Source organism: Pyrus communis, chromosome 1 (genome assembly GCF_963583255.1).
Source record: "Pyrus communis chromosome 1, drPyrComm1.1, whole genome shotgun sequence".
Taxonomy (NCBI): domain Eukaryota; kingdom Viridiplantae; phylum Streptophyta; class Magnoliopsida; order Rosales; family Rosaceae; genus Pyrus; species Pyrus communis.
Window position 1 is genome coordinate 1,044,565 of NC_084803.1, and position 13,448 is coordinate 1,058,012.

The following is a 13,448-nucleotide window of genomic DNA, read 5'->3' on the forward strand; positions in this document are numbered from 1 at the left end:
TGTTAATCCTATTCCCTACACCGCTTAGAGAAAAATTCTATATAGAAGACCTTGGATACTATCCGCCGTAGAGGTATCACACCTTTATTCACACTGGGGAAGTAATTAAGGATATTCTTGATGTGATGATGATTTCAAGTTGTATTGGCCATCTCCAACCGAAGGGTTCAAAGGGTTAGAAGACCGAAAATAGCCCGAAAACCGTCTCCAACTGAGGGTTAGGTCAGAGGGCTTGTGGGCCCACGAAATCTAAAAGGGCCAAACGGCCAATGGGTTGGCTACATGAGTTGTATTAGGCCATCTCCAATCGAAGGGTCTAGAGGGCCAGAGGGCCGAAAATAGCTCGAAAGCCGTCTCCAACCGAGGGTTAGGCCAGAGGGCTCGTGGGCCCCACGGAATCTGAAAGGGCCAAAGGGCTGCCTGCATGCAGCTAGCCAGCCCGAGGCTGGCCAGAAATTCAAAAAATCATGTCGGATATAACCGACAGGAATGCTTAAACAAAAATTTGAATCCAACGGCTAGTCAGCTAGCTGTTGGATTAAAAAATTTTTGGTTTTTTGGGCCCTTTTTTTTTTTTTTTTTTGTAAATTCTTAAAAATTCTATTTTTTTTCCCCTATAAATTCCTAAACCTTTCATTAAATTTAAATTCTAATTTTTTTTTTTTGTTTTTTGGGCCAGTTACCATTGTAATTTTTAAATTTAAGTTGTTGGATTTGAATTTAAGTTGTTGTAGCTTTTAAATTTAAATAATAAATTATGTTTGGCCCTATGGCCTTTTGGTCCTCAGTTGGAGACCGTTTTTTGTGACAGGGCTAAAATGAGCCCCATGGCCCTCGGTTGGAGACGGAGGCAAATATGGCCCTATTTTGTTCATTAAAATATTAATATTTTAGAGGGCCATAGGGCTAAAATGAGCCATCTGGCCAGCCCTCGGTTGGAGATGACCTTATGTACCTTGCCCGCAAGGTTTCAAAAGAATATATTGTTTATTTACCTTGTCTACCTTCAAAGACGGATCCATACATGGACCTGAGTGATCCCGGAACCACTCGAAAGTCCTGCGCTTGTAAGGACTTCTAAGGCCATCTCCAACCAAATGTTGGCCAGAGGGTTTGTTTTAGCCCTCTGGCCATCCAAGAAATTAATATTTTAATGAATAGTACATGGTCATATTTCTTACCATCTCCAACTGAGTGTCATAGGGCTAGTTTTAGCCATATCACTAAAAACCATCTCCAACCGAGGGCCAAACATAACAACTTAAATTTAACAACTACAACTAAAATTTTAAAAAATACAACTTATATATTTCAAGTCAAATGTGAGAGGTTTTATTTAGAGTATTAAAAAAAAAAAAAAAAAAAAAAAAAAAAAGGAAGTCAGTGGGAGAGGAAGTAGGGAAAAAAAAGAAGAAGTGGGAGTCCCACATCGGCTGTGGGAAAGGGAGTGTAAAAAAAGAAGAAGAAGGAAGCGGGTGGGAGTCCCATATCGGCAGTGGGAGGAACATGACCAAGCGCCAAAAACACCCAAACCTTTAGTTAAACATACTTTGTGGGTCTATAATTAAATATTTTTTAAAACATTTTGGTCCAAAACCTTTAGTTAAACATTTCTGTAAAAGGAATAAAAAAATAAAAAATAATGGCTAACTGACGTCGGCAAGTAGCCTTTGGATATTCGAATTTCAGCTTGGCCCAGGGCCGACTGGCTGGCTGGTTTGGGCCAGCTGGTTGGCCCTATGACCCCTTTTTGTCCAGTGGGGCCCACGAGTCCTCTGGCTTGGCCCTTGGTTGGAGATCGTTTTCGGGCTATTTTTGGCCCTCTGGACCCTTTGGTTGGAGATAGCCGAAGGACCACTCAAAGGTTTGGGTAAGTGGTGGAAGAGAAAAGATCACCATAGCTATGTAAATGTTTTGCAACAAAAGTTTTGAAACTAGAAGAACTATCTAATTTCAAAAGAAGAGGAACACAAAGAAGACCACTATGACTCTGCTATTCTTGAACCTTGGTTCTAACGATTAAGAAAGACTATCTCCATTTCTCACGTGAGCAACTTCCCATTTTTCTTTTTCTTTTTTAATTATTGTCCAATCAGGTAAGCTACCTTATTAATATCCTAATTACACAAAACAAAAACAATGTACTAATTTACCTAACAAGTATGTATAACAGAAAGAAAAACTCAATGGTCGTGAAGATTTTAATATCATAGGATCGATTAAAACACTCTTTGGATGAGGGTCCACCATTGGTCGAGATCGATAAGAAAGGCAAGAAAAAGTGTACGCCACTTTGATAGATGATCGATCAGGATCATCAGTATATTTTTCAAAAAGAAAAAAGTAGCAGCCAACAGGAAGAATCCATCTTTTCGGGCGTTTATTTTGGAATAAACCTCAAGAAAATTAAATTTTTAGACGGAACAATAGCAGAGCAGTTGTTATTTGGTGGTATTTCTCTCCACTTAAAAATGAGAGGTCTTAAGTTCAAATCTCATAGATGACAAATTCGATACCAAATTAAGCTATCTATTGTAAGGTTTTACCGAACTCTTCCTTATTTCGATATAAAAATATCGATGTACTCAAAAAATAAAAAAAATAGCAAAGTAGTTTTCCTGTAAATTTTAAAGAGGACAGATATCTTCTTGAATTAAATCTGAAAGAAAGGTCTGCAAACCAATTAATGACTCGAAGTCAACAAAGAAGGTAACTTGGCCAATATAATGCTTCCATCTAGGTGGATATGCGAGCGATTAGAGTTAATATTGTCTTTTCTTTTAGTTTTAGACGTTCAAATTTAATCTTGGATGCCATTTTTAAAGTTTGGAACTTTTTCGTTAAATATTAGGTAACATCTCTTAATTAACGATCAAATTAGAATTAAAGCGTCTTTAATTTGTTTTTATAAGATGTTTGATGATCCATTGATCCTCCTCCTAAGGAAACCTAATGAAGTGTTTCCACTAAGTGAGACTAAATATATTCTCCCACTGGTTACTGGCCACTCAGAAAAATAAAGTTTGCTCGATCGATTGTGCAGGTTGTGTTTCGATATCGTGATATGAATCCTCTTCACTTTAATTGACATGCTGCCTCCCCTCGATTGAGACCGCCATCATACTATACTTGAAAAAGAACCAATGGCTTGCCCAGGAACAATATATTTATTAATTTTAATTAATTAGGGTTTTTTTTATCGTTAAAAGGTGTTTCTATCTGACAGCAAGGAAGGGGGCTTTGTAATAAGTATTGTTTATTGTAAAAGCTAGGGTTTTGGAATAGAAGGACGGGGTGGTCTGACCCGGCCTGCATGAACCGGTCGGACACCACCCTGACCAAGCCAGTTGTGATGTTAATTGCATTTGCTCTATTCCATTCTCTTTTTCAGTTGCATAAGTACATGAGTGACAGCTACAATTAGATTTTCTTTGCACGAGAGAATCTTCCAATGCAGTGTTTGGTCGACTCACCATCTCCATCTTTGACTAGTTAAAAGATTGATCACTATAGTTGATTTCCACACCAATATATGTTTTATATTCTGATTCTCATATATACATTTCTGCATCAAAATTTACGTACTATTGAAAAAAAAATTTGTAAACGGTAATATATTTTTCCTTTACAATAAATTCTTTTTTGAATGAGTACTATATTTATTAGAAGCAAGAATGTATAAATTACTGAATAATAATTGCATTTTATTTTTTTGATGAACTCATTCTTCTACTTGCAGATAACATATTTTCATTTTAGAAATTTCATAATCATAACCGTCCAATTTCTTAAGCTTCATTTAAAATTATCCTATAAAAAATCATTCGAATCAAATATTGTTTAATAAGTCAAGTGCATCAAACAAATCAGCACTATAGGTATAAAGTAACATATTAATGATAAACCAGTTCATTTGTTCTATACATCTTAAAGACCAAACAATATCTAATTCGAATGATCTTTTTATAAGAATGGCCTTCAAATGAAAAAAAAAAAAAAAATTGAACTGTTCCGGTTATGAAGGTTTCGCAGTGAAAATATGTTATTTACAAGCGGAGGAATGAGCCCATCCTCCCATGAGGGGAATGTAAGTATTATACTAAATTACATTTTGATTGAGTACTATATTCATTTGGAGCAAGAATAGAGAACTAGAGCTTTGGTTTCTGAACTTGTCACAACATAGGAGCAATGTTTATTTTGGTAACTCTGTTGGAATTTTCATCTTTTATTTTTTTTTCTTCTTTAAATCCTGTATTAATTTGAACAAGAGTTCTAACGGAATTGTCCGAAAGAACTATTGCTTCACGTTATGACAAGTTTACTAAAGCTCTAATAAATATAGAGTAAAAAATAATTCATACAAGGAGGTATTAGCATGTCTAGAAATGCCTACTTCTAAAAGAATGAGTCCAAGTATTCTTCCCATTTCAAAACCATATGAGTGCACATGTACAGGTACAATACAAGAAATGATGAGAATTGTACAGGAGGAAAGTGGGATACTTCAAATAGGGGTGTGCTATCCACACACCATTTATTAATTTATGTTCATTGATTTTCTTTAATTCATTCGATCCGATGATCGAAAACTAAAAAAGTGTGGAAGAGTAAAAAACGGTTTGTGTACATCACACCCCTTTCAAATATTTGATTAAGGGACGGTGGGGAATGGTAAAGGTGGTGGTGGTGGTGGTGGGGTGCTAGGGTTTCATGGGGGATGAGAATGCATGGTATGGGGTGGTTTTGGGTTTCCCACATCCCCTCGTGCGCGCTATCCATCATGGATCATGCAATTGGATGACGGCTTCCCCTTAATTATCATCATCAATAGCGTGCTGCCAAAATAGAGAATCTGTTTAGGGCAATTACATTTTTTTACCTTTTAAGATAATTTTTTGAATTAGGCATATGGTTTTTCTTGTGTAAATTTACTTGGATATATTTTCATGGTGATTTGAATTAGGTATATATTTTTTTTTTGGTAATTTAGTTGGGTATATTTTTTATGGTAATTTGATTTAGGCATATTTCTTTTTTGGTAATTTGAATTAGGTATATTTCATTTTTGGTAATTTGAATTTGGCTATCCATGCACAAAATAAAATGTACCAAGAATAATATACCTACCAATTTGTTGGCGTGAGTCGTAATTAAACGTAAATAACCTCTGTTTGTTATTTACCTAATCTGCATATAGGTACATTCATAATAATGCACACTAATTATTGACTAAGAATGAAGTAATGTTATACTTATCATCTATTTGTGCCATCATTTGCATTATCTCTCTAATAGAGATAAGATCTATCAATGCATATAAATCTTATTTCTATTAAAAAACTAATAAAAATAGATAGTAAAAGTATCATTTTTGTTAAGAATGACATAATTCTAATTAAGTTTCATTCCATTTTTCCATGGCAGTGGTAGTGCGATCCATTGGAGGGTTGTCTTGTCAGCCAAGGATAGCGGAATATAAGTGAGTGAATGTGGGAGACAGCCAAAAACATTTGAAGGTTAGCAACAGTTGACAAAACATCTTTTTAGGCCCCCCTGGGAACCACACGGGACCCACATCCCTCTCCTCACTCTATCTCTCTTGACTCTGTTGACTCCCCACTTCCTCTCTATATTTATCTCTCTAATTCCATCCCTAACTCTCCACCTCCACTTCTCTTCTTCTTCCTCTTTCTTCTCTTACGTTGTTAATCTATCATTTTCCAGCTTAATCAGCTAGATTAATTAGGTGATTGACCAATGGCGGACGCAGCAGGTTCGGCCTCTGCAAAGAGAATGTGTTCGGTGCCTGAGAGGCTCCAACTGCATGGTGCCATGCTGGCCTTGCAGTTTGGCTATGCAGGTTTTCATGTCGTCTCAAGAGCTGCCCTAAACATGGGCATTAGCAAGCTCGTTTTCCCAGTTTACAGAAACATCATCGCTCTTCTCCTCCTCCTTCCCTTTGCCTATTTTCTAGAGAAGTACATACTGCGAAATGATTTTCTTATACACTTTTTTATCTTTCTATACATTATGTTTATTTCTGTCCATTACTTTCTTTTATTTATTTTTTAATTAAAAAACAAGAAAGTGTGTTGAGGAGAGAAAAGGATTGTGCACTTATTTATAATTAATAAAAATTGCGTATTGAGATTAATTAACACGTTCATTTTGTTATTTTTTCTTGGCTCCATTAGGAAGGACAGACCTGCAATCACTCTAAACTTTCTCACCCAGTTCTTCTTCCTTGCACTTGTTGGGTATGATGAAATATACTTACACATTTGAATAGTCAAGACCTATATTGTTGTGCTAATTAACTATTTAATAATCACTTTTATTCATTAATTAATTTTCTTAATTTACAGAATTACAGCAAACCAAGGATTCTACTTGCTGGGGTTAGACAACACATCACCCACCTTTGCTTCTGCAATCCAAAACTCCGTCCCTGCTATTACCTTCCTCATGGCAGCCATACTCCGGTAACGTTATTAATTTACATAATGAGTCACAACATTTTAATTCCTAAGTCTTTTAAGAAAAAAAAATTACTTTGTTAACAAGTGTGTCATTTTTATGCATCTAAATAACATTAAATAAATTAATATTGCAGGATAGAGCACGTAAGACTGAACCGAAAAGATGGTATTGCCAAGGTGCTCGGAACGGTCTTCTGCGTCGCCGGAGCGTCTGTAATCACGCTCTACAAGGGCCCCACCATATACAGCCCAACTCCTCCACTCCAGATGATGAGATTGATGAGCAGTACTACTACCTCTGCAATCTCATCAACATCTTCGTCAGCAATAGTGTCGACTCTCTCATCGCTTGGCGATGCAAAGGGGAAGAGCTGGACTCTGGGCTGCCTCTACCTGATCGGACACTGCCTGTCGTGGTCCGGTTGGCTCGTGTTGCAGGCGCCGGTTCTAAAGAAGTACCCGGCCCGGCTCTCAGTGACATCGTACACGTGTTTCTTTGGGCTGATACAGTTCATCATAATTGCTGCAGTTTTTGAGAGAGACGGTCAGGCTTGGATCTTTCACAACGGTGGTGAAGTCTTCAGCATTCTCTACGCGGTAAGTATTAGTAGCCAGGCTCATTACTTAATGACGATCACTGTTTCTTAATTCTCAGTTAAAACTAAATTTCCTTCTTAATACAAAATTTTTTCAAGCTTCGCCTGGTTTATACTTACTAGAGCATTTAATTATACAAATGATTCATGTAAAACAAAAGTGACATTATTTACAAGGTAATACATCCAATTGTTATAAAATGAAGAGCATGCTCCTCAGGAAATTCGTCGTATCTGGTTGTATATCCTCTTTTTCTATCTTTTATATTACATGACATGTTTAGCAAATTCAGCGCATTAAGAAAGTCAATTCTTTTCTTAGCTTTTGAATATTCTTCTTTCTTGCTTTATTCTTCGATTATGGTTATGGCGTGATGTGCCATTTTTCTGGTTCGTTAACAAAAGCTGTCAGAAGCAAAAAGTTGTCCGACTAGTCATCAGAAATAAAAGGCACAACTTGTTCATGTGCGAACCAGTTGCTTCTTACTTAAAAAGTTTCTGGGGTGAAAATTCAAACGCAATAATGCAGGGTGGTGGGTATTTAAAATGAAATGAACGATACTGATTCTTTCTTTTTATTTTTTTTGTATTTTGGTAGGCTTCCTTTTTTTTTTTCCCTCTATATTTTTGTTTTGTGGTTAAATGGAATTATAAAATTGCAGGGAGTGGTTGCATCAGGGATCGCATTCGCTGTACAGATATGGTGCATCGACAGAGGGGGCCCTGTCTTCGTGGCCGTATATCAACCTGTTCAGACCCTCGTTGTCGCTATAATGGCCTCCGTCGCTTTGGGAGAAGAGTTCTACTTGGGCGGGTACGTACTTCATACCCCTGTTCACCACCATGTGTATCCATATAAATAAGGAAACTTTAATGAAAAACTTCTAATTCTGTTCATTTTAACGAAAAATTATATTTTTACACTAAAAAGTCAATCCTGGTACTATTTACTTTATCATTTATTTTATTTTTATCGTTAAAACTCAAAATTTTCAAGTATTTTATTTTAATTTTTCTTATAAATAATATAATAGAGAAACTTCAGTAGTTTTCCAACTTGGAATGATATCGTTTACAAAAGTATGGAACTCCTATTTTTGTCCCATGGTGATTGTACTGGTGTGAGAGCTGCCATAATTTAAGCAGTCCTACTACATTTTCTCTATCCATAAAATGTTTATCTGAAAGTTTTGGAATTCATTCACAAATAGGTTGACAAGTCTAAAGATTGATGACAAACATGTGGTGTATATACCAATCTTCACCGATTTGAGCATCGATAACAAAAAATTATTATGTGGTATTAAAATACACTATATATCAAGTAATGTAACATTTCAGCTTTGTTTAATACGTGTTTAATTTATTTATTAATATTATACTTTAAAATATAAATTCATTATCATACACCCATATTTTGATACGTAAATTCGTTATATGATTACAAATTTAAAAAGACACACACACACACACATATATATATTAATAAATGAACAAGATTTTGAATAATCCAGAAGTTATGTAAAACCGATGCATCATAGTTTGGCCTCATTTTTGTTGTTGTGGAATATAAATATATCTTAATTATTGGTCGTGTACAATATTGGACAGGATCATTGGGGCAGTGCTGATCATAGTGGGACTATACCTTGTGCTGTGGGGTAAAAACGAAGAAAGAAAGTTCGCTCAACTAATTACTCAAGGAAGCAGCAGGGTTGGAAGCCAGTCCACTCCAGAGCACACAAACAACAGGAAAATCCAAACCAAGTCGTCCCTCACTCAGCCACTCATCCCTCCATCCACCGAAAATGTTTGATTGCCATTTTCTAACTTTTAACGACAATCTTGGGCCCTTCTCCGTCAAGATATCAGGAGGACCAAAAAAAAAGTACTGCCGTAGCTATATAATATATCAGAAAGCTTTGTGTGTGTAATGAAGGTGTTCTTTCTTTTTTCTCTTTTTTCTCTTTGTTTTTTTATCACTTTTGCTCAATCGCTTTCTTTAGTGGGGAAGAAGGGGTCAGCTATGTGGGGACTCAGAGCCTTAGATCTCATATGCTTTAATTATATGTTAATTTTATGGTTTGATTAAATGAAAAAAAAGGTTTTCCTACACATTCAAAGCTAGTTAGTCGATTCTCACTAAAGGTGAATTTGAACTACATTATTATGACTAACCCATAGCCCACTCCCTCACCCCATTAATAATAATATCGTTTGGTAAAAAAAAAAAAATTGGCTAGTTCATGCTTTTCATATCACAACAAATAAACGATCATATGGTTAATTACATTTTACACCATTGAAGTTTCAAATTAGTTTCAAAATAAGCAACGAAGTTTCAATTTTATCACATTGAACCATGATACTTTTTTTTGTTTTTTTTTTTTTGAGAAAGAGTGAACCATGATACATTTTAAAATTTCTCAAAAATTTATATTTTCTGTTTACTTGTTATGTACTGGGACCAGTTGAGTTTCCCTAAAAAAAAGCAATGGGGTCAATTAGCACCTCTAACTACAATTAAATGTGTATATTGGAAAAATGTAATTGTTAGAAGTGCGATGTTAGAAAATCAGAACCTGCGGATTTATTTCTAAACTACCTTAAACTTCGGTGTGAAATATCTACATATGTATATTACAAATCAGCTCAACTCATATGTCTATGTGTATAATCACAATAAGAAAATTTTGATATTGGTTAAAGGTGGTCAAATTAGTAATTGGTGTTTACGATTCTTTATGTTAGTGTGGTGACAAAATTGCAAGTAAGATTTGATGCATGATTATTTTCAGATCCTGAAATCACATCATTAAAGAGTACATTATTTGAAACTTGAAGGGGGTCCATAATAATAATGATATTACTTTTTTTTTTTTTTTTTTTTTTTGGGTAAGAAGTATGCATTTCTTTTATAATGGTAAGCTGCTTTTTCTTTTAATGATGTTAATGGCATCCATGGTTTTCATTAAACAATGCAGATATGAATGCTCTTAACGAGTTGAACTCTATGCTTTTTACGTCTAAACATATATTTTCTCTTTCCTTGTACATGAAAAAAAGGTTGAACTGCTGCCTTGCCTGCCCTTAGTCCTAATATAAGTGAATATTGATAAAATTTATTATAGTGATAGATTCAAATATTGTGAAAGTTTATTATAGTGATAGATCCAATTTCGACCATTGAAAAAAAAAAAAAGCTTAAATAATGAATCTGTATTGGAAATGGCATGACCATTTAATGGAGAAATTAATTAATACACACTTTGAAATTGTTATGCAATTTCAAAGTACGTATATATATATATATATATATATATATATATATATCATCACTTTTCGTCCCTATCTATCACACTAGTGCTAGTACCGTGCCTGCCTTTGTAACACCGAGCCACCCACAAATACACCAAGAAATTAACCCCATTAATGGCGGTCAAGATCCAATAAAAGTAATTAAGCTTGCTCTTATTCAAATCATTCCTCAGCCAACCTTCTTGTACTCCGCCGGTCGTACCCTCAATGATCTTTACAAGCGCCGTGCTCAGCCAACTCCCGATCCCAATCTCACTCAAAAACATCGCGCTACTAATGCTCCTAGTACCGTCCGTGGCCTCATCGTAAAAAAACTCCAACTGTCCAACGTACGTAAAAACCTCGGCGGTCCCCATGAGGAAGAACTGCGGAAGCAACCAAAACACGCTCATTTTGCTCAGCGGACTCAACTCATCTCGGCGTTTCTTCTCGACCAAGGCAGCCGAGGCCATGGCGAATATGGAGACAAAGAGTCCGACCCCCATTCGCTGTAACGATGTCATGCCACGCGGGTGGCCTGTGCGTTTGCGAATGATTGGGACCATAAACTTTTCGTAAATGGGGACGAGGATTAGGGCGTTGATAGCGGCGAAGAAGGGGACAGAGCCTGCTGGGATTTCAAAGTTATGGCCGAGTTTGCGGTCGGTTTTGCTGGCTTGGCTGACGAAGAAGGTTGAGAGTTGAGAGAATGAGAGGGCGAGAGCTATGGTTGATGCCCATATGGGCAGAACCCTAATGAAGCATTTGAATTCTTCTACTTGGGTCACTGTACATAGCATCCAACGACTCTTTGGGTTGCCCTCTGGGTCTGTCATCACAGCTGCCATGTCCAAAAACCTGCATATTAACCAATTGATTAAGTGGCTAACTAACATATAACTTAACTAAATCAGACAAATGAGATTCTTTCATTAAGTTCATGTTCATGTTCATTAAGCTAGCGCACACTGCACAAAACAGTTATATATATGTATACGTATATACACTATTTGATAAAAGATAGAGCTTAACTATATATGCATTGCTATATATGCAGCCCAAAAACGAGACATATTAAGACTCACTTGTACTGTGCAGTGTGCGCTAGCTTCCGGACACCGAAGATATCAGACTTGTCAGTCTTAACCTCATAAAGCTGAGCATCACGCGCCACCTCAACTCCGCTCCAATGGTTCCTCACGGAGGCCACAACAACCTGAATAAATCTAGTGAAAGGACTCCCCATAGGCTTTTGATAACGATAGTACGGAACACCGGCGGCAAGGATGACGACGGAGCAGATCATCAATCCCGTCGGGATTCCGAAACCCCAAGTCCACCCCTTCTTCTCTTGTATGTAAACCAATACCGTGATCCCCAAGAGTGCGCCCATGTTTATGGAAAAGAAGAACCAATTGAAGAACGAGTATTTCTTTACCATTTCTCTTGAATCAGCCTCGTCGAATTGATCGGCCCCAAAGGACGAAACACACGGTTTTATGCCGCCGGTTCCAAGGGCGATGAGGCCAAGCGCGCCGTAGAGGAAGGCCGTCTGGGTATTGGTAGCTTGGTTGCATGGTCGAACCGTGCATGGCGGTGGACGTAAGCTGTCTACGGAGGCTGATACTGTCAACAAGACCATACCCTATAAAACAAACATTGAATTCATTACACCACCATCTTTTGAGAATTTTTGCGTTTTCACAAAATTTATTGAAGTTTTAGAAATTATGTTAACACACGTTGAGATTTTAAATTGTTTTCACGTAACTCCATACATTCAAAATCAACCGACAAGTTTAACCATAAGTTTTGAATTAGCTACACACTCTCGAGCTTCAAGCCAATTTTCACACGAAGGAGTAAGGGCTTTTATAGAAAACACTTATATTTATAAATTATTTTACTAAATTACTTGTATTATGAACACGCTAAGATTTATATTAAAAATTCAAGTGTTTCTTTAACATAACATTGGGAAATACTTTTCAAAAAGCGTTCTATTACTAAAAAAATAAGGAAAACTAATTAAAAGAGTTTGAAAACTTTGAGTTTTAACCAAAATGACAAAAATGTGTTGTAAGTGAATAATACCATGAATCACTTTTTAGAGTAAAAATATCCTTAATGTTAAACGTGAACAATACCAAAAATGTTTCATTAAGAACTTTTTGTCGAAACGGTAAATTAGAAACTTTTAATTGTCAAAAAAAAACTCTTCAATCGCTTCCAATAAAAATCCCAAAATAACCCAATGCTAATGTCCATAATTATGAAGATTCAGCCCAATAAATCTAATGGGCCTAACAAAGTTGATGAAAATCCAAAATGATGGGCTTTAATACCACAGCATAGATACAAGAGAAAATGATGATGGTTTTGAAGCGGCCCAAGTAAGCATCAGCCACAAATGCTCCAAATAGAGTGAGGACGTAGGCAGCTCCGATCCAATCCGTCACATGAGTCGCCGCGTTCGGCAGCGCCTGCCGCATCTCGAAGACCAAATAAGCCACCATGTTCACCGCAATTGCAAAAAATGCCAGCCTCTCAGCCACCTCATTCACTACAATCAATTAAGTAAAAAAAAGAAAAAAAAAAACCATAAACTAATTCAATCTTAGTTAATCAAATTTAACCTAAACAATTAATTCAATCTTAGTAAAATGCACCTATGATAAATGGTGAGGCCTTCCATCCTCCTGTTGTTTGCTTGTCTGCAATTCCCCCCCTGAAGTCCACACATCCATTGCTTACCAAAGTTGTGGTTAGGCTTCCTTCCTGCATGTTGATGTTAATTAGTATATAGCTAATTTTATTTAGAGGCCTTTAGATCCATGTCCGAAAGCTTCAGCTGCTTTCGGATTTTGTTAAGTTCCATTTTCATATCATTTCAGTTCAGTTGATTTTTTCTCGTGGACGTTTTGCGCTTTATAGTAAAACTGAAAATATATTTAAACTCGTTGATTTACGCATCATTTACTCACATTTGAATCTCTAATACTATAGTATTAGTCTACAACTTAAAGTGAAATGAAAAACATTCTAAAAACTCGTAAACAAAAATAAAATAAAA

The 13,448-nt window shown here is 36.2% G+C and overlaps 2 protein-coding genes across 2 annotated transcripts; one reads left to right on the forward strand and one right to left on the reverse strand.

The window, feature by feature from the left end:
* The first annotated feature begins 5,674 nt into the window (after nt 1-5,674).
* LOC137734781 (protein WALLS ARE THIN 1-like) lies at nt 5,675-9,191 on the forward strand. Its single transcript, XM_068474068.1, has 6 exons — nt 5,675-5,981; nt 6,198-6,260; nt 6,369-6,485; nt 6,617-7,079; nt 7,741-7,892; nt 8,690-9,191. The coding sequence occupies exons 1-6, from the start codon at nt 5,761-5,763 to the stop codon at nt 8,892-8,894; spliced, it is 1,221 nt and encodes a 406-aa protein (XP_068330169.1). The 5' UTR covers nt 5,675-5,760; the 3' UTR covers nt 8,895-9,191.
* Nucleotides 9,192-10,413: 1,222 nt separating this feature from the next.
* LOC137744590 (protein NRT1/ PTR FAMILY 8.1-like) lies at nt 10,414-13,138 on the reverse strand. The gene is made up of 4 exons (XM_068484368.1): nt 13,045-13,138; nt 12,721-12,938; nt 11,461-12,020; nt 10,414-11,233 (listed from the first exon to the last, which is right to left on the reverse strand). Exons 2-4 carry the CDS (start codon nt 12,889-12,891, stop codon nt 10,414-10,416), a joined length of 1,551 nt encoding a protein of 516 aa, XP_068340469.1. The 5' UTR covers nt 12,892-12,938; nt 13,045-13,138.
* Between the last annotated feature and the right edge of the window lie 310 nt (nt 13,139-13,448).